The sequence below is a fragment of the Meriones unguiculatus genome, chromosome 20 (assembly GCF_030254825.1).
Source record: "Meriones unguiculatus strain TT.TT164.6M chromosome 20, Bangor_MerUng_6.1, whole genome shotgun sequence".
In the NCBI taxonomy this organism is placed as follows: domain Eukaryota; kingdom Metazoa; phylum Chordata; class Mammalia; order Rodentia; family Muridae; genus Meriones; species Meriones unguiculatus.
Genome location: NC_083367.1, coordinates 58872670 through 58892050, shown reverse-complemented (window position 1 = coordinate 58892050; position 19381 = coordinate 58872670). Strand labels below are relative to the sequence as shown.

Genomic DNA, 19381 nt, shown 5'->3' with positions numbered 1-19381 from the left:
ATGCCCTCCTGTAGCTGTGACATCATCAGGCCAGTGCTACACCCTTGAATCTCCAAAACTGCAAGCTTAACAAGCCTCTTTCCATTGTTAACTCAGCCTGCTTCAAGTAACAAAACCAGGTCAAAACAGAAGGCTAAAAAAACAAAAACGTTTGAAGTACCTTTAATCACAAAGTTCTCAGACTCTCTTACTGTCAGTATGATCTAAACACGCTTAACTTCCATGATAAAGCATAAGCACCTCCATATCCTCTACCTTCAAAAGAACCCTTGTCTACCCAACTACTCAATCACTTAATAGACACAGAAAATCAATATTAGAATAAGTGCTCACACACCTACTGAAATCCTACCCAGGGGTCTCACTCACTGTTCTGTTGCTCCGAAGAGACACCACAGCCAAGGCAACTCTTATTTAAAAAAACATAAAAGCATCTAACTGGAGGTTTGCCCTACAGTTGCAGAGGGTTCGTCTATTATCATCATGATAGAAAGCAGACAGGCTTGTGGTGCAGTAGCTGAGAGCTTTACATCACGATCCACAGCCAGCAGGGGGAGACAGAGAGACAGAGCCAGAGCAGAGACAGGCAGACAGAGGGCCTGGTGTAGGCTCTTGAAATTCCAAAGCCCATTCCCCAGCCACACAGCTCCTCAAACAATGACACACCTACTCCAGTAAGGCCACACCTTCTAATCCTTCCCAAACAGTTTATCAGCTGGAGACTAAGCATGCAAATGTTTGGGCCTAAGAGGACCCTGCCCATTCCAACCACCACAAGTACCTTTCACCATGTTTGATATAAAATTAATCTCTCAGATATCCTGTAATGTTCATGACTTTTGTCACGCTTGGCTGCTTGGGAGGTTTGAGGCCAGCCGCCTGGGCTGTTCAATCATAACCCCTGGTGTCCTTTCGCAGAGGAGAGTGTAGACCCTCCTCTTGATACATGGTTTGCTCACATTATACTTTCCATCAAGTATTCTTAGCATTTCATATTTAGGTTCTAAAGTGTACAGAAACCAAAGGGAATATCCATTAACTCTACTTGAAAACATTAAACCATACTGGCTTTATAATAACCAACTTGTGACCAAATATCACGCCTTTACATTTTTGGGACAGTAAGAGAAATGTATGAAAAGTCTTGCTTCGGTTTCAAAAAGTTGAGCCACAGTTTTGAGCCTGATGGAAGTCCTCAGTTCCCACAACCACCACACCTGTGAAACAGATGTGTGGGCCAATCTGAGGAGGCAACAGGTGACAAGGATACTGAAACCCAATTGACTCATCTGTACCACAGAGAAGTCCATGAGAACCCACCAAAAAAAAAAAAAAAAATCAAATTATCAAATCCTCAACTGTATTTGAAGGCTTTAGTTAAATTTCAAAATATTCTAATTGTTTGTAGAAGGTCCAGCCTGAGCAGCATTTGCCCACATCTCCAGCCTCCTGTGATGCTCCAAAAAGGCTGTGTCTGCTTTGACGTTTTCTTATAATTACCCCTCCCAAGCAGCTTAGTCTTCGTAAGGCCTTTTAAGGACTAGATCCTATCTTCTTATTGACCCTTATTGTCCCTTCCAGAGACAAGAGCTGATCTTAACAAAGACAACTAGGTACATACCGCCCTTTCTTCTCTGCTCTTCCTAAAACTGAATCCGACAGTCAGGATGGTGGTATCAAAACAACAAGAGAAAGGGAAGGAAATCAAGCAAAAAAAGAAAAAAAACAAACAAACCATGAATAGCAGGGTAATACAGAACAGAGAGCAAATACAAAAAGTTTACCACCGTGTGCTCCCTCACACAACCCCCTGCGCCAGCTTCGAATACGGGAGAACAAACAAACAAGCAAAACCCGTTTTCCAGCTGGGAATCTCGGAGGACAGCACTTCAATCAAAACTACCACGGCACAGTGAACAAGAAGGGGAGGCCACGTTTGCTTGTTATTTTAACCCAGTTATGATCTGAGCTGAACTTCCGCACTGGCCACCTTGCCCGCCCAGCCCTCTGCTTCCTGCCTCACTGCTGCTCCCAAGAATTCTCCTCTCCACTCTTCCCAAGCTCTCAGAAGTCCAGCTTCCCCCAGAAGTCCTGCTTAACCGATTCAGCTTCTTCTCAGAGCTCCTTAGCCTGTGTCAGCTCGACCTTTAATCTTCTGGATGCCCTGAGGCCTAGCCCTGGCCTCAAACCCAGCAAATACAAGGAGTCCCTGCAAAGTCCACGTCAACGAGGGGACCAGGCACAGAGATGGTGAGTCTGAGGGAGGTGGACACAGTTTCTGACCAGCTCCAGGCTGAACAGTTCCCTGGTCCAGGGGTCACTGATGGCCCCACACACCTCACATCTCAGTCTGTCTTCACCACCGAAAGACGCCTAACTCCACACCTCCATCACTGTGCTCCATGACAGTGTCACACATCTACCACCATGAAGTGCAAGTTCCTTGACAGCAATGACACAGGAAATACCGCTCCTGTGGCACTGAAAAGAGCCAGGGACACAGGCAGTCAGCAGTTCTCAACACAGAAGCCATGTGTTACTGGCTCAAGGCCAGCACTGAATTTTGAACTTTCATTGGACACTACTAGATCTTTCTAATATACACAACCAGAAATGCAGACATAACCTGTTCTAAGCACTTGTGAGATGATGATGATTGCAACAAAGGAGCTTCTTAGGGAAGAGCCAGTTCTTTATTTGTTTTTTCTCCAATTGTGCCCTCATGGCCGGTAATCAATGGGTATCTGTGAATTGGTAACTGAATGATCAGCCTGGAAAGCATGACACACAAGAGTCATATGCCATGTACAACAACCACAGTCAGTATTTTTGTCAACCTGACACAAGTCAGAGTCACTCAGGAAGAAGGAATCTTGCCTGAAAAAAATGTCACCATCAAACTAACCTGTAAACAGGACTATGGGGCATTTTCTTTGTTAATGGTTGATGTGGGAAGGCCAGGCTGACAGTGGGTGGAGCCTTCCCTACATGGGTGGTCCTGGGTACGATAAGAAAAAGGGCTGAGCAAGTAAGAAGGAGCAAGCCAGTAGGCAGCACTCCTCTATGGCCTCACTTCTTCAGGTTCCTGCTCTGATCTTGCCCTGACATCCCTCCGCGATGAAGTTGGGACCTTAGAGTTGTGAGAGGAAATGAACCACTTCCCCACAAGTTCTCTTTAGTCATGGTCTTATATTACAACAGCACAGAATCCAGCCAAGACACTGGCGTCTCCAGTGGACACTTCTCCTATTAAGTTTTCAGAAAGGTCTTAAGAAGCATACTTAAAGCAATGAGAAATTATTGTGCCGCTGTCCTTCACAGGTTTTTAAGTTTAAAAATCTGTCATAGCTGAAACAAAACTTCAAATGCTAAAAAGAATCATAGCAACTAACATTTAAGCAGCATCTTTTTTTTATGCAACTAGAAAATAAAAATTATAAAAGGAACCTCAATAAAAATAAGTCTTTCCCAGAACCTAGTAGTTAATAAAATTTTTACTCATTTGAATCTCTTAGAGACCTCTGCTTAGAAAATGCAGTGACTTTGAGCGCATAACTAAGAGGCACCACCAATTCAAAGACCCTACAGAAACAGCTCCGGAAGTCAATCTAGTCCATAGCAAGTAAATATACTTGAATCTGTTGCCTAGACACTCTCAATACTGTAATGATGAGACTTCATTTTTCCTGTTATTAGAACCTCAACGTGAAGTCCGGTTGAGAATCACAAGCTGTCTCACGACCAAGCGGCACACTTACGAGTCACAACACCAGGGTAATGGAGAGACACAATTAACAGAACTAACTCAACGCATCAATGCCAGTGCCATCTCCTCTCCATCCTCCAGCTGGTAGATTCATGGTTACTTATAACTCGCATCAAAGCATTCAACACGTGACTTCCACTGCCAAAAGCAAATGAACACACGCTTTCGAAGTTTTAGGTTGATAATGCAATTTTAGTTGCTGAGATAAAATAATGACAGAGAAATAAAAATCATTCTCATATCAAGGAGAAGAAAGAAAGATGCCCAAAATTATGTGCCATGAAGACCATTTCGGGCATGTCTTGTTTTCTTATTCACAGTGCGTGCATAGTTCCTCAGTGTCCTGCAGCAGACTGCAACCTTGCAAGGCTGCACATTCTGACAAAGGAGCTCATGCCTCATTAGTTTAGGATGACTTACACTTTACACAAGAATAGGCCCCATCGGTTAGACATTCACAAGTTTATAACAGTTAAATCTGAATCTTGAGGTATGAAATATCTAAGAGTTTCATTGGATAACAATAAATCCTCTCTCTAGATTCATGAAAAAGAGAAACAAGTGTGATAACTACACTTTTGCATAAAAAGGAAAGCCATGTAAAAATTTTAAATTTGAGGTAGCTGACGGCAAAAATGCTTTCATTATTAACTAATTAAATGATGAAAGCAGTGGCAGTGCCTGTTCTAGAACACTCCGCACACCACAAAAGACAGTCCTCTACCAACAATTTATAAATTATTTAGGCTGATTCACCACCCTCTTGAGTACTAAATAATCTTCCTTCAGATATTAATATTCCTTCAGAATTTGGGGTCTTATTAAAACTCATCTTACATACCATAATGATATCAAGGGCACCAAGCGTGGTCATGCCGAGTGCCACTTCACCGCCCTCTGTAACCCTGCCCACACTGGTAACCAAAGAAGATGAGACAGACACTGATGACAGCCAAGGTAATGTTTGGTCCTTCCTGTCCGTAACAGGACAGCGTTGGCAGTATGGAATCATGGCCCATCCTGGAGATTCTTGCAAGAGATGCGGAGGACTGGGCCTCTGCATAGCCTCGTGTTTGTGCTGTGCGTGGACAGAGGTGTGCAGTACTAAGTGAGTGTGCAGTGGCCTCTGAGTCCCCAAAGGTGCCAGTTGGGGCTCTCATACTTAGTTCACATACAAGTGAACATGAGGGTATAATGTTTAGTGGGATTAAAGGTGAAATAAAATTCTCACCATAATTTTGTTTCTTCCCAAGTGCATCTAAAGGAATTCCTTAGAAGTTATCCTCTATTTGAGGGACTCCTGACTCTCTTGCCACGTGAGTGCAATAGCTTATAAAGGAAATAAGCTGCAAACCTCAGCTTCAAACAGCGCTTTAGATGGACCATTGGGAACTTTGATTCAAGGTCAGCTTTCAGAAAACAACTTTTGGTTCTGGGGAGACAGCTCAGTGCATAGTGCATTGCTTCCTCCAACATGAGAGCCCGAGTGTGACCCCCCCCACACACCCATGAAAAAGCTGGGTGTCTCTTAAACTCACAATCCTGAGGCTGGAGACATGGAGGCTGAGACTCAGTCTCAGAAAACAAGGTGGATGACTCCCAAGAGCGAACCGTGGATTTACTGACCTCTGCACACATGATCATGTACATACTCACATACATATACACATACACATACACATACACATACAGACAGATGCCTTTCAGCTGTATAAAATGTTACACGTATGAAGTGGAAATGGTAAGATATACTAAGAACACACACATTGCTCAAGCTCTGATCTAAACAGTCAAGCGGTCACCCCCATCCTGGAACCCTTTGCTCTTCCCTTCTCCCAACAGAATTGCCTTACTACAAGCTGCACAGATAGACTAGGCTCACGATCAGACCTCCAAAAGGAGAACAGCTAATCATAGCCTTCTATTTGTTAGACTGGTGACCCTTCAACATGCTGTGGAGGTCATGGTAGAGCTCAACAGACCACATCCTGCAGAATGACACAATCTGACTTGAGAGATTGAGAATATGTACAAGTTGGCCATCCAAATTCAAGTGTGGTCTTGGATTTTTCAAACTAAGTGTAAAGTCAATACAAATATTACACAGAGAGAGGGGTGGGGGAGGAGGGGGGGAGGGAGAGAGAGAGAGAGAGAGAGAGAGAGAGAGAGAGAGAACAACAACAAAGAAAACCTCTGAAGCCGAGACACATCTTGTATCTGGCCCCACACTACTGGTAAAAATGATAGTCAACATTTCTGGTGCTTTCTCCCTTAGGAAGCTTTCAAATGAGCTTGGGAAAGATATGCCCAGCACCAGTGTCCACAGGCTGACAAGAACCACTGGGCCAATGACCAGTCAGCTTCCTGCTTCTGCCTGTCTGTCATGCCTTCCCAAATGCCATGAAGAACTCTGTGCCTCTGGAACTATGAGCTTGATAAACACTTCCTTCTATATGTTGTTCTTGTTCATGGAATTTCTTCCCAGCAGCAGAAGAGTGACTAATACCATACATGTGTGCATGACTTTGGGTAGTTTGTGCACAAGAGTGCAGAGACCCTAGGTGGCCAGTGACGTCAGATCCCCCTGGAGCTGGAGCAGGTGGTTGTAGGTGTTGGGGACCAAACTTGATTCTGCAAGAGCAATACTTGCTCTTAACCACTGAGCTGCCTCTCCGGCCTTTATAACAATGTTACCTTACATAACGACACTAAAGTTGATTTAAAAAAAAAATCATTTGTAAGAGCTAAACTCAACTTCATGCCCCGTGCTGCGTGGTTTTATGTCAATATGACAAAAGTTAGAGCCGTTTGAGAAGAGGGACTCTCCATTGAGAAAATTCCTTCAACAGATTGGACTGAAAGCAAAACTGTTGTAGGACATGCTTCCTCGTTAGTGACTGATGCGCCAGCGCCCGGCCCATGGTGAATGACGCCACTCTCGCACGGGTAGGCTCAGGTGCTGCAAGAAAGGCCCGAGCAAGCTATGAGGAGCAGGCCAGGAGGCAGCATTTGTCCACGGCCTCTGCATCAGCCCCCGACTCTAGGTGCCTGACCTGTTCCAGGTCCTACACTTACTTCCCCCAGAAACAGAGGGGTTCTGGGAGTTATAAACTCACATAAACTCTCTCCTCCCCAAGCTGGTTATGGCCGAGGTGTTTTTATTACAGAAATGGAAACTCTGAGACATATTTCGTAAGTGTCATGTTTTTGTGTTGACATTATCTCTTTTTATTAAAGTGAAACATGCATCATGTGTGTATGTGTGTGTGTGTGTGTGTGTGTGTGTGTGTGTGTATACATGTGTTTACTATGTCCGTGTGTCCATGTAGAGACAAGAGTTTGGCATTGGGGTTTCCTCAGTTGTTCTCCCTCCCCAGATTTTTGAGACAGGCTCTCTCACTAGGTGTAACGCTCCCCACTTTGTTCAGGTGGCCCGGGAGTTCAAGAGATCCAGCTGTCTTTACTGCTGCACACAGGCCTGCCACTGGGGTTACTGGGGCCCACCACTATGCCCGGTTCTTATGTGGGTGCTAGAGATCTGGACTCAAATCCTCATGATTGTGTGGCAGGCCATCTTCACACACACACACACACACACATACACACACTCACACTCACACTCATATTCGTAGATACTTTACGAATCTCTACAATTACTTTTAAAACTGCTTCATGTCTCAGTGAGGAATCCCTCTTTTGCAAATATTTGTTTCCGTTCTAATATGTTCAGAAACTGTAAATTAACTCAGAGAAAGAAAATGACCCATATTTCTACATCTTTAAAGCAACCATTTCTGTATTTCGGACAGAAATTAGACAGTTTATCACACTAGGAGCCCCATCCGCAGGAATACTATTTCGTTGTTAACATAAAAGTTTCTCGAGTAGAAACTGTGTCTGTGAAAACATAAAAACGAGAGGCCAAATATACCCATTTAAAAACAAAGGAAAATTACGAAATTATGCTGATATTCAAGGAAAACACATTCATGTTTACTCAGCCTGAGAGGAAATGTATTCGCGCTCACATATCTTTTGAATCTACACTTCTATTTTCATGAATGATAACTGAGTCTTAAGCGATCTGTGTTTAAAAAAAATAAATAAATGCATTTTTTTAAGGCTGGAGAGGAAGCTTCGTAGTAGAGCCCAGCATTCATGAAGCCCTATTTTCTGTTATTTGAACTGCAGAAGCAGCTAATGAATTGAAAGGATAAGTACATTTCAAAGAATAAAAGAGGAGCCCACAAAGGGAGCCTGAATCCAAATACTTGGTCTTTTATTCTTTGACAGTTTCACACATCCACATAATGAATTTTAGTCCTTCTCGGCCTCCTTCCACTGCAACTCTATTCCAGCAAGCCCGTCTTTTTGTGTGTGACCCACTGAGCTTACAGGAAACTGCCCGTGTGACCGCTGGGGGAGGTTATTTGCTAGAGCACAGGCAGTTCATCAAAGAATCTAAAATTCAAAGCAGTTCTCCTCCGGTCTTTATCACCTTTCTACATTGCATCAAAAAGGGCCATCCTCATCTTACTACTGGAGGGCCTGTGATGACGGCCAGCCTGCTAGCTTCTGTGACTATGAAGGAAGGAAGGCTCAAAGGTAAGCCGAGTTTGTCTTACAGTCTTCACAGCGGTCAGACTTCCTTGTATAAAATGTAGAGTCTACAGATGTGTGCGCAAACTGCATTCTTCTCATCAGTACTAATTGTTGGCATGGTCTGTGTACAGGCAGTGTTCCCTTGGCCAACAAAGCAGTCGTCAGGGGAATGCTGCGGCCCATGAGGCAGAAGGGCCTGTATGAGGTACTGGGGACACTGGGGTACTCCCTGAGCCCCTGTGAAGCCTTGGTCTCCTCCTCTCAGTCTCTCTTCCCAGCTCACCAGCTGTGAGTCCTTCACTCTGACATACTTCCCTGCCACTGCCACCTGCTGTTCCTGCCAGAGGCCAAAAGCTACAGGGTTATCAAATCTTGAACTGGAAACTAAATGCACCTTTTCACTTAATAGTCCACAACTTCAGATATCGCACCATAGTGACTCCAAGCTGACTAATACAGTAAGCACTAAATAAATCCTCAACAATTATAGGCCAAGTCTATTTTTTAAAGGGTGTTTCTCTTGTATTTATTTAGTTCCTCTTTCTAAAAGTGTTACCTTTAGAAAAAAAATAAAACTGACAGAAATAAAATGCCAACAAACTTCTGTTTCATGTTTTGTTTTCTAAAACGGGAAAATTCTGGTTGTTATCCCATTATCAGTTAGGACAGTTTGGTCTGGCGTCAGTGCACACTCAGGGTGAGTAACATCTTACCTTCCACTTTGTTGTTTTTTCTCTTCAGCCACTTTTCTACAGTCTCTGCACTAACGCTTTCAGAAACAAATTCATCTAACACCTGGGGGTGGAGAGAAAGATAAGCCTTCACTTTTTCATCCGTCAAACCTGCAAAAGAAATCGGAGAGAACAAAATTCACCTATGCGGCAACTTCGGATGGAAAATCCGAAAATAAAAAGACACATTGTGACACTGTGCTAAGACTTAGTAACTTCTTTCTGCCTCAGAGAGCTGGCACAGGTGGTGCTGCTTGCTTCAGGGAAGAAGGCTGCTACTTGGTATTAAGGGCAAGGCTTTGGAAGCACACAGGTGATGGTCCTCGGTGACTCTACAAACTGCCATGAAACCCTAACCACCTATGTTCAAACACTAAGACAGCATTCTATGGTAGGACCACAATAAAAGGCTAAAGCCAGAACGTTTTTAACGATAGATTAACGGTTTTAAATGATAGATGGTAAATCACAGCAAACAGTGGTTTCCCAACCGTCAGTGTCTGTGTCATGTGGGTCAGGTGTGCCTTTCTGTTGTATGTTATGCTGCATTAAAGCACTTGCTTTGAGGTAAATGGTTATCATCAATTAAACCTGGCACTAGCATAATGGACACATGTCAAAGGGACTGATGAGTGTTAGCCACTGTTCATCTTTACTGATGTCAACTCAATGTCCACCCTTTCCACAGGCTAAAGACTAAAGCCTCCTTAAAGCACAGTGCTTGGCTAACAAGGCAAGGCATATCCCTAGACAGTAAGGAACTGGGTATTGGAATGATGGATGGTGTAGACCCTGTAGGAGACAGACGATGTAAGGACTAGACTCCTTTATTCTTGTGTCCACAAAAGCTGTTTCCCCAGAGTCCCTTCCACTGCCATGAAGACATACATTACAGTCCTCAGCCTAACCTTCCAGACACCCTTGATGTCTGTGTTCTTTCACCCACTCAACCAGGTGGCCACACTGTGACTCGGGAAGCTCAACACATTTTCAGTCTCTGGTCTTCAAATGTTCCTCTGTCACCTCAGGAGGGTGTGTCCTGTGACCCTCCAAGAGTCACCTCTCCACCTTTCTCTGAAGAGATTTTACCCCCTGGTTCCCCTTTCCTGTTACCACTACTTTCCTGTTTTTCAGAGAGCCAGGCTATGTGTGAAGCTGGGACTTGGGCTCCATGTTATTTCAGCACATACCTATTTTCAAGTCGTGTATTACATGAAAGACCTGCATCCAAAATATACCCTTAAAAGTAAGCCGTAAGCAAACAGCCAGTCTTTAAAAATGGACCTAATGCTGAGCAAATGGTTTAACTAGGAAAACGTGGATATCACAAATAAACACCAAAAGGGTACTAATTGGTTGTTAGTGAGCTGAAGGTAACATGAAAACAGGACTCAGCTTGCATACTTATTACAACGGCTAAAGTCCAACCCCACAGGAGCATTAATTGCTGGTGTGGAGGCAGATCGCCAGCCCTTGCTCACTGCTGGTCAGTATCCAAGCGGTGTGCTATTTTGGAAGATAGGCTGTTAGCTTATTATCACATTAAATAAAGTTGTCCTGCATGACACAACAATACCATCCCTCATTATACTCAACATTATTAGCCCAACTCACGTGGAACCCCGTGTCCACGAGAAGACCTACATGTGAACATCTCATGCATGGCTTTCTTCCATAATCTGCTAATTCTGAAAGCATCCAAGCTGTCTTGGGGTGGGTGAAGACCAACTGTGTACATCTACATAGCTAAATGCTAGTTGGTGATAAGAAGACGTTATGGGAAGCGAAGAAAAGGCCTAGATGAGTCTTGACAGGGAGATAAGCTACTCTACTCTGCAGAGCCGTACATTAAAGTAACTGCAGTTACAAAACACTGAAAAAGATGGTCCCCTGGGGCAACCGGAAAAAGATTAGTAATTGTCTAAGCCCAAGAAGAATGGAGGGAGGCTGACTGGGTAAAACACTATAGATCTTGTGGGGTCGGGAAATCATCCTGTGATGTCATGGTGGGAAATATGTAATACCAGGCACTTGTCAAAACCCACAGCGCAATGAATAAATTCAAGATACCTGCCAATGTGTACAAAACAGAAGCCTGGGAGAAGATGGAATATGACAAAAAAACAAATGTAAGGAGAATTTCAGTTCCTGCAATGGGTCTCCCACCCTGTATGGTCCACTCGCTCTTTATTCACACAAAAGTACGTGATCACTGTGAGTGTAACAGACAGGAGGTTTGTCCTTTAGGATGTACCCCGTTAGGTTACAAACAGGCCCGCTGGAATTGCCATCTCTCAGTTAAGACACCAACTAGGTGCAAATTCAGATTCAAATCAGACAACTATCTTAGATGTTTCTTCATAACAAGTTCTCATTCGAGTAAAGGGACCCGCATGTGCCGAGGGTGAAACCAGCTGGAGATTCCTAAGGACTGTGCTAACGTTACCGTTACTTTCTAGGAAAAGCACTGCGTTCCCAGCCCTGACTCCATGCTGTGCCTTCCCAGAGGAGCTCCAATGACTGTCAACGGCCGGGCACACACGGCAGATGTCCAGCCTTCTGCTCCTGTCACACTTTGGGCCCACGATGCTGTACTCCAGACCCACACACTCCTCCCACTCCTCATGACCAATTAGATATAAGATTCACAGTCCTGGCGCTCATGACCAAGGAGCCCGTCTCTGCATGATCCTAATACCCATACCCGTCTTACACTGCCCTCTGCCTTCAATCCAGGTGTGACCAGGAGGTGACATAAACCACTCTTCCCTTCTTAAAGCCGGTGCCCAGATGAAGGCGGGTTCAACGATACGACTCCCCACTCTTAAATATTGTACCACAAAAACCCGAGTCCCTGAAGAACACAAAAACTGAGACGCACTGAGCAATGGCGTGAGGAGGTGCAGAAAGATGTTCATTTTGGAGAGCGCTTGATTCTTGCATCATTCTGCCTGGTCTTAGTGCTATGTGGTTTGGGTTCTCGAGATTTGGTTTTAGTTTTTCCACGTTTAACTCCAATGGTTAGGAATTTGGGCATCTTCAAACAGATGTATTGGGACACAGTCCAAAGCTGCCATACCCTCTCTAGACGGGTAGCTCATTCTTCCACAACTGGTTTGCTGCTGGGGGACTTCTCACAGCCCGAGAACACCTGCTGCCTAAGAACCCAAGAGCTGAGGGCATATGCAAATTTATGCAGAAATCCTTTCTAGCACAAAAAGGCATTTCCAAAACACACACCATAAATATTATTACTTAATATATACTATAAGATAAATGAGCAAGGGAAGAACCTTAATACAAAAATCTGTCAAACATAAAAGTCAGCTGCCTGAGAATTCCAAAATCCAATTTCATCCACCTTTTCTTTTCTGGGTCTTTAATTTCCTGGCATCTATACTCCAGCTACTTAAACTGCCTCAACACATAAATGACAAAGCAGCTAAACAGAACTTGCTTGCACTTCTTGCAAAGCTGGTGTGCAGGAATATTTTCCATAGGCAGGCACTGGGCTACATCCATGTACCAACTCAGGTGTCCTCTGAGATCTGTTTGTCTCGTCAGCCCACACAAGTCACAGTCCTGGGCATAAGATAAGGACGGAAGCACAGAGGTGTCAGGTTCTTAGATGAATGTTCTCTTGACCTCAGAGACAATAACCAGGGTGAGAACAAAGACATAGACCAACACCCCACCAGCCTCCTGTTTCTTCGTGTTCTTTTCTCTCCCAGACTATTGGTTTTCAGGACTGCCCCTGGCCAGTGCTACCTCTGATTTGGGGTAACACTTGACTCAGATTAAAAACTGAAAAATCTGCCCCTTAAACCTCAGGCTTTGGTAAGAGAGCAGGAGGGAAGGTTAGCCGAAAGCTTCTACCTTGTGAGACCCACCCTGGGCTAATCTGGGGGTGAGGAGGAATAGTCAGTAAAACATCCCAACTTCCCAGTTGCTCCCCACTTTCCGCTCTAGTGCACTGAGCCCTTACCTGACTCATGGTCACATTGCTATTTGCCTGACTCCTCCTCACCCTCCATCTGCCTGAGTGAGGCACTTAGACCAGGAACAACTTGACCAGAGGACCCCTCTGTAGCCACACCCTCAGTGCTGACTCCCCCTGGCATCACGCTCACACTGCACCCTGCTCTAGCTGCCAAACGGAATCTCCCATGCGTTGGATGATTGCTCACTAGACATCAGCTCTTTGAATTAAGACTAAAAACTCCACAGGTGTAGTAACTCGTTCTACCACAGTCTCCACATAACAGGTGTCTTGAGGAGTCACAGCCGGCCTGAATGTCCTCTTTCAGAATGGCTGTTCACAAGGTAGGTCTTGGCTGGCATTCAGGGACAAGGCTCTGACAGTGTGTATAGCCCACAGATGAGTGAAGGCCAGGTCACTGGGTGACAGCATGACCTGTGTCATGAACCTTCTTTTGGAAAGTCTGAAGTTAGGGAGTATATAGGCAGAGGGTATCTATATGAAACAAATTAAGACCAAGTCTACAGAATCCCCATCATGCTCCCCTGGCAGTCCTCTACACACACCCCAAGTCAGTGATAGAGACACTGAGAATGCCCCAGGTGACTCCAAGAGGAAAGGCTCTCGGCAGCATGTGCCAGCTGTCCCCTGGACCTCAGGGACACACAACTCTCCTCTGGCCTCTGGCCAAAGTAACTCTCAGAGATTATGGGTGCAACCATGAGAAAAATGCACAAATCAACTGTCCGGTGAGTCAGGCTGATGACTCCGGGTGCAGGGGTGGCCCTGGAGGCCACAGCACCCAGACCGTCATGCTCAGAGAAGGAATCAATGAGTAACTCTTGTCTTGTACGCTAGCAGAGGACCGGGGAAGTGGCGGCACAGCTGGGCCTGCTGGACACTGCCCAGCTCCACAAGATCCTGGACACTGCCTGGAACCCACACCCCACAGCAAGTGCTAGTCGAAGGGGCCTTCTCAGAAGCCCACTGCCCCTACCTCAATTACTGCTGACTTGGCCCTCGTCAGTCTTTCCTTTACTCTCCTAGCTGTACTTCCTTTTGTATATGCACAAAGCTCTAATGTCTGTGTGAAGTTTCCTGAAAAGGTAGTGACTTCGCACTGCGAATAACCAGCATCATTCTGACATCATTGATCAGCTGACACTTTTGCAAAAATATCCTTCGTGCACTGCCTGTCAGGCTTAGATAAACGTTTATGGGTGTAAGGGTTTAGGGTCACAGTTCCTTCTCAAACACTTGTCAAATACAGGAACGGATTAATAGGCTCTAAACTCATTTCTCTTGGCATTGTTTTAGAACACAGAGTCTTATGCGGAAATCACTGAGTGGCAGCCCTGAGGTTATAGGAGAAACAGCTTCAAAACTGTTTCTGCCTCTGTGACAAAGGAAAAAACAAGAGGCAGGGAGAGGACAAAGGTCTTGAATGCTAGATGCACATCATCTAAAGGTTTCCATTCCAAACAGACACATCCTACTGAAAGTGACGTCATCCAGGGTCATGTACTGACCCTGGCATGATGGCCCCTTGGTGCTGAGACCTCTTATCCCTTGTGCATTAGCAGCCTGAGGGGCCACAACTGCTTCAAAGGTATCGCTTCCAGTGTTCATTATTGCATGTATTAAAGGTCCCTGGAGACCACCACTGAGGTAAGCATTTAAAATTACTTTACAAAATCTAACTGCAAACTTGTCACTTATGGTTTAAGATAAAGATGAAGTTTTTTCTTTCTTTCTTTTTTTTTTTTTTTTTTGTATGTTTGTTCGTTTTTAACTTCTGAGCAGAACCCCTAAGAGTGAGATTAAGTCCCAAACATTTTACCCACAGGAAGTCTAGAGTGGGAAGGACTTACACCCTACCTACACTTCAGCTCAGATTTACAGTAACCGGGTGGCAGACCCCAGACACATGCTTAAATACAGGTCACCTCCCCAGGAGGCCACGCTAAGCCTCACTGTTTCCATCACACGCCACACGCGAGTCAGGTGTGCAGATCTGAGCACACACCACAAGACTGATTTACGGCTACTTGGAGAACACCCATCTTCTGCAGAGAGGACACGTTTCTCTGAAGAAATCGAGAGGTGCCTTTCTGCCAGAAAAGCTCATGCTGCTGTTTTCAATCAAAGTAATTTTTCCAAAACCCGAATCTACCTGTAGGCCAGCATCTAATGGCATTCCACAATAGCTAATGCTTCCCATATAGCCGTGAGTGCTGGAGACCTATCAGACGCCGAGATTACCCAACTAACCATTGTATTAGCCTGACCATGTGCCAAAAGCTAGCCCATGTGAAAATTTTCATCAGGACAACCCGGGGAGGGGAAACCAGGGCGATGGTGACACCCAGCTGGAGGGACAGGGACTATGCTAGGAGACAAACCCAAGGGCAGATTGGTAAGCCCGCACGAGAACTCTGCCTGAATGAAATAGTTGGAGAATAAGAATGAGTGAGAACCAAGCAGTAAAGACAGAATCACTGAGGAGAACGCAGGTTAGTGAAGCTGAGCCTGGGTCCCTCCTGGCTGATGGTAACTTGGCTTAAACAAGTATCAAAATGAAACGGTTAATATGGGCTAAAGGTACAAACAGTCACCAAACTCGAATCCGGTTGATTGGTTGATTCTATATTGACATGACACTTGTATGTCATGTCACAAAGTCACAAATCAAATTACGCCATGTTCAAATGCTTGGACATGATGTCTCGAACGCAGGCCAACAGCCTGGAAGGCAAAGTGAAGGAGACACTCTGAGAATGCACAATACGCCTCAGCCACCACAGGGACAGGGAACTTGTTGACAAGCCTTTCTGCTGCCAACAGGGACAGCAACCCTGCATGCTGGTCAAGTCACGTCCACACTTAAAGCCACAAGGACTTTCACATCCATCGTTGTCTGCAAGTTTTCAGAGCAGGGCTCGACAAATGTCCTTTTAAAAAGTGTTTCCTAGATACCCCTGCAGAAAAAGTTACACAGCAGTATGCCACGTTTTAAGAACATATTTTAGAGAGGAAAGAAGGGAAATGAGTTTCATGTAATTTCATGTAGAGTGGGGAAAGAAGAATAAGAGAAATGGAGAAAGAAGGGAAACCTCCTCCAGAAAGTGAATCTTGCAGACTCTGAAATATATTATTTATATGTTAAATATTACACATAGAGAGCATATTTATATATTACATATTATTATTATAAATAGAAATAAAGGTCATGCACACTGCTTTGAAATTAAATTTAGAAAGGGGAGTAACGTCCATCATTTATTGTGGATATTTAGTGCCTGAATCAAATTACTTTTTAAGAGGTCACACCTGGACTAACTGGTGGTTCAGTGGGGAAAGTGCTTTCCGAGACTTCCAGGACTGGTAGTTGCAGTGGCCCAGCCCTGTAACCCCAGCACTACATAACGGAGGCAGGAGGATGCCAGGCCCTTGCTGGGCACCAGTCTAGCCAATCAGCAGTGAGCTACAAGTTCAGGGAGGGACGAGTACTGAAACTGAACTAGAGTGCAAACACAGAAGACAGCAGATGAGGAGCTCTGACCTCCATGCCTAAACACACACACACACACACACACACACACACACACGCTGAAAGAGAGAGAGAGAGAGAGAGAGAGAGAGAGAGAGAGAAGGAAAAAAGCCTCATCTTCTCTTTTAGTCCTTTCAAGTCCCACACCCTCTTGCTGAGCATCCCAGGAACAATCACTCTCACTTGTTAAAAAAGGTCTGAAAAGGCATGATTGACATATATGAAACAAAGAAAATCAAAATTTATGTAAATCTTCCCAGAATGAGCTGAACTCATTTTTTTTCCCCCAGAAAAACTGGGAAACTCCTTTTTCTGCACATGGTGGCAAATGCCTGTAACCTGCTATAGGGCACAGTAGGCCAGAGTAGGCACAGGGTTCTACTGCAAGAGCCAGTCGCAAAAAGGCAAGGATGGAAGTAGGGAGAGGGGGATGAAAGAGAGAGAGAGAAGGAAAGGAAGAGAGGGAAAGACAACACTTTTTTAAAAAGTCTCATAATAAAGTCATCTAGAAATGTTATTTTTTATAATTAATTTATAAAATGATATTACTACTCACAGCTCTTTGACTCAATGTTTGGCTTATAAATAGTATTGAGGCCTGACTATCAGGCATCATACCATGCCTTAGGATGAATCAGAGAACACACTGGCTCTTACGGCAAGGTACAGAATCCATCACTGCCAGAAGGACCAGAAGCAGGCATGGCCCATAATTGTGAAGACAAAAAAGCTCAGGCCACAAGCCAAGCAGAGCAGGCTGGTTAACTCCCAAAGCTGGACCCACTTGCTGCAGTTAGGCCCCGGATTTCACAGCATCCCTAACTAACTCCACCAGCTGAGAAGCAAGGGTCCAAGGAGCCTGTAGGGTACCTTTCTCATCTAACCACAAGAGCACATTCACAGAACCGTGAGGGTGCTGCTGCAAGCCATCCTCAAGGCGAAGGTCCTATTTTTCACTCACTCTTTGCTTAGTGCTTCCACAGAGCAGTGCCATCTGTAGTTGACACTCAGAAGGAAACGGGGCTGAGAGGGATGTGCGTGAATCATCTACAATGAGGACAGCTGGAGAGTTCAATGTAAGCACCACATAGAACCTGGATACGAAAGCTTGTGTCTGCACCATGGGGCTCAAGAGCAGCCAGCCTGATGAGCTCCACAACGAGCTCTGGTTCAATGGCAGACGCAGCTCAAAAGAAGTGGAAAAGCTATAAAGAAAAACATCAGCCTCTGACCTCCACACATATCTCCATGGGCAAGTGGGCCAGCATGGGTGCCAGCAGATTGGCATGCACACATGCACACACACACACACACACACACACACACACATCCACAAACATGCATACACTAAAATGACTGAGATTTCCTAAAAATGCTCTGTTCTAATCAATGCAGCAGAGAAAACGTAAATTCCCATTTTTGTCCTATGCTGTCCTTTTTTTCACAACTCATAAAAGAAAATTATATTGCATATCATCTCCTAATAGGGAGTTTAAGTCTCTCTAGAAAAGTTCAAAGCAAGTAAATTTCTTAAATTGTATAGAGTCCTTTGAACAAGTCTCTTCTTTACAAGCATTGAGATTCTAGGGCACTTTACAATAGAAACATTCTAAGTTCCCAACAGTGGCCACTCTTTCAGAGGACTCTGATTCAACTCCCAGCCAGCCACATGGTGGCTCACTGCCATCTGTAACTCTAGTGTCAGGGGACTGGATGGCCTCGGGCACCAGGCACCCATGTGGTGCACAGACACACGACATACACTCAGGCAAAAACACCTATCTCCTTACAGTACTTTTAAAAGCTGTTTCTCCTCACGTAATATGAAGACTACTGTGCATGGTATCGCAGTTACAGTAACTTATCACGAAAACATACCATGTGAAATGAAACCTACCCAAACTTAAAATCACAGAACACTTAGTGAGGTATACATGTGTGGTCATAGGACCTAGAAATTGATTTCATATGGGATTATAGAGAAGCGTGCTCAGCAACGCGCCTCCCGATCCCTTGGAAAGCCAGCGTGTAAGACAACATTCAACATCATAATGAGAATTTGGTTGCAGGCTTCCAAAGTGATCAGATGGCCTCTTGTCCACCTTGGCAGGCGGCAAAGGGCAGCTATTGCACAAACAGGCCTCCCAGAAGGAATAGGATCTGCCTATGCTCAGACGTATGCTCTGTATCAGACACCTTGTCTGGCGGATGAAGGACATCTGATACGCCCGTCCTCACTGCTCGGATTCGTGGTGCACTGCTGTGTGGAAATACAAAAGTGGGGAGCAAACAATTACAGCAGATTACAGTGCATGTGTGTGAATGGTGAGGGACTGAGCATTCAGTCAGCAGGAAGTGTGAACGAGAGACGCAGGAGGCTGTCGTAACGAGGCATCACGACGGTCACTAGCTCCGGAGCTTCAGGGTTAGTGCTCCACATGTCATGCAATCGCTTCAGGTGTAGAATATAACCCCATTCCACAGAAGAAAGCACTAAGGCAGAAAGGGTTCAAAGATGAGAAAGAGAACAGAAATACAATACATACTGGGTGATTTTATGTGCCAAATTGACACAAGCTACAGTCATCAGAAAAGAAGGAGCCTCAGTTGAGGTCAGAGGCTGATGTTTTTCTTTATAGCTTCAACCATGTTTGTAGCAGCTTTATTTGTAATAGCCAGAACCTGGAAACAACCCAGATGTCCCTCAACAGAAGAATGGATACAGAAATCGTGGTATTTTTACACAATGGAAT

At 44.8% G+C, this 19381-nt stretch overlaps 1 protein-coding gene across 6 annotated transcripts in view; it reads right to left on the bottom strand.

The window, feature by feature from the left end:
* Pde10a (phosphodiesterase 10A) overlaps positions 1-19381 on the bottom strand; it is a 413930-nt gene that overhangs the window by 74899 nt on the left and 319650 nt on the right. For all 6 annotated transcript variants that reach the window (XM_060373559.1, XM_060373560.1, XM_060373555.1 and 3 more), the window contains one exon: positions 9082-9210. In XM_060373559.1, the coding sequence (XP_060229542.1) occupies positions 9082-9210 (129 nt within the window). The remainder of the gene's footprint in view (positions 1-9081; positions 9211-19381) is intronic.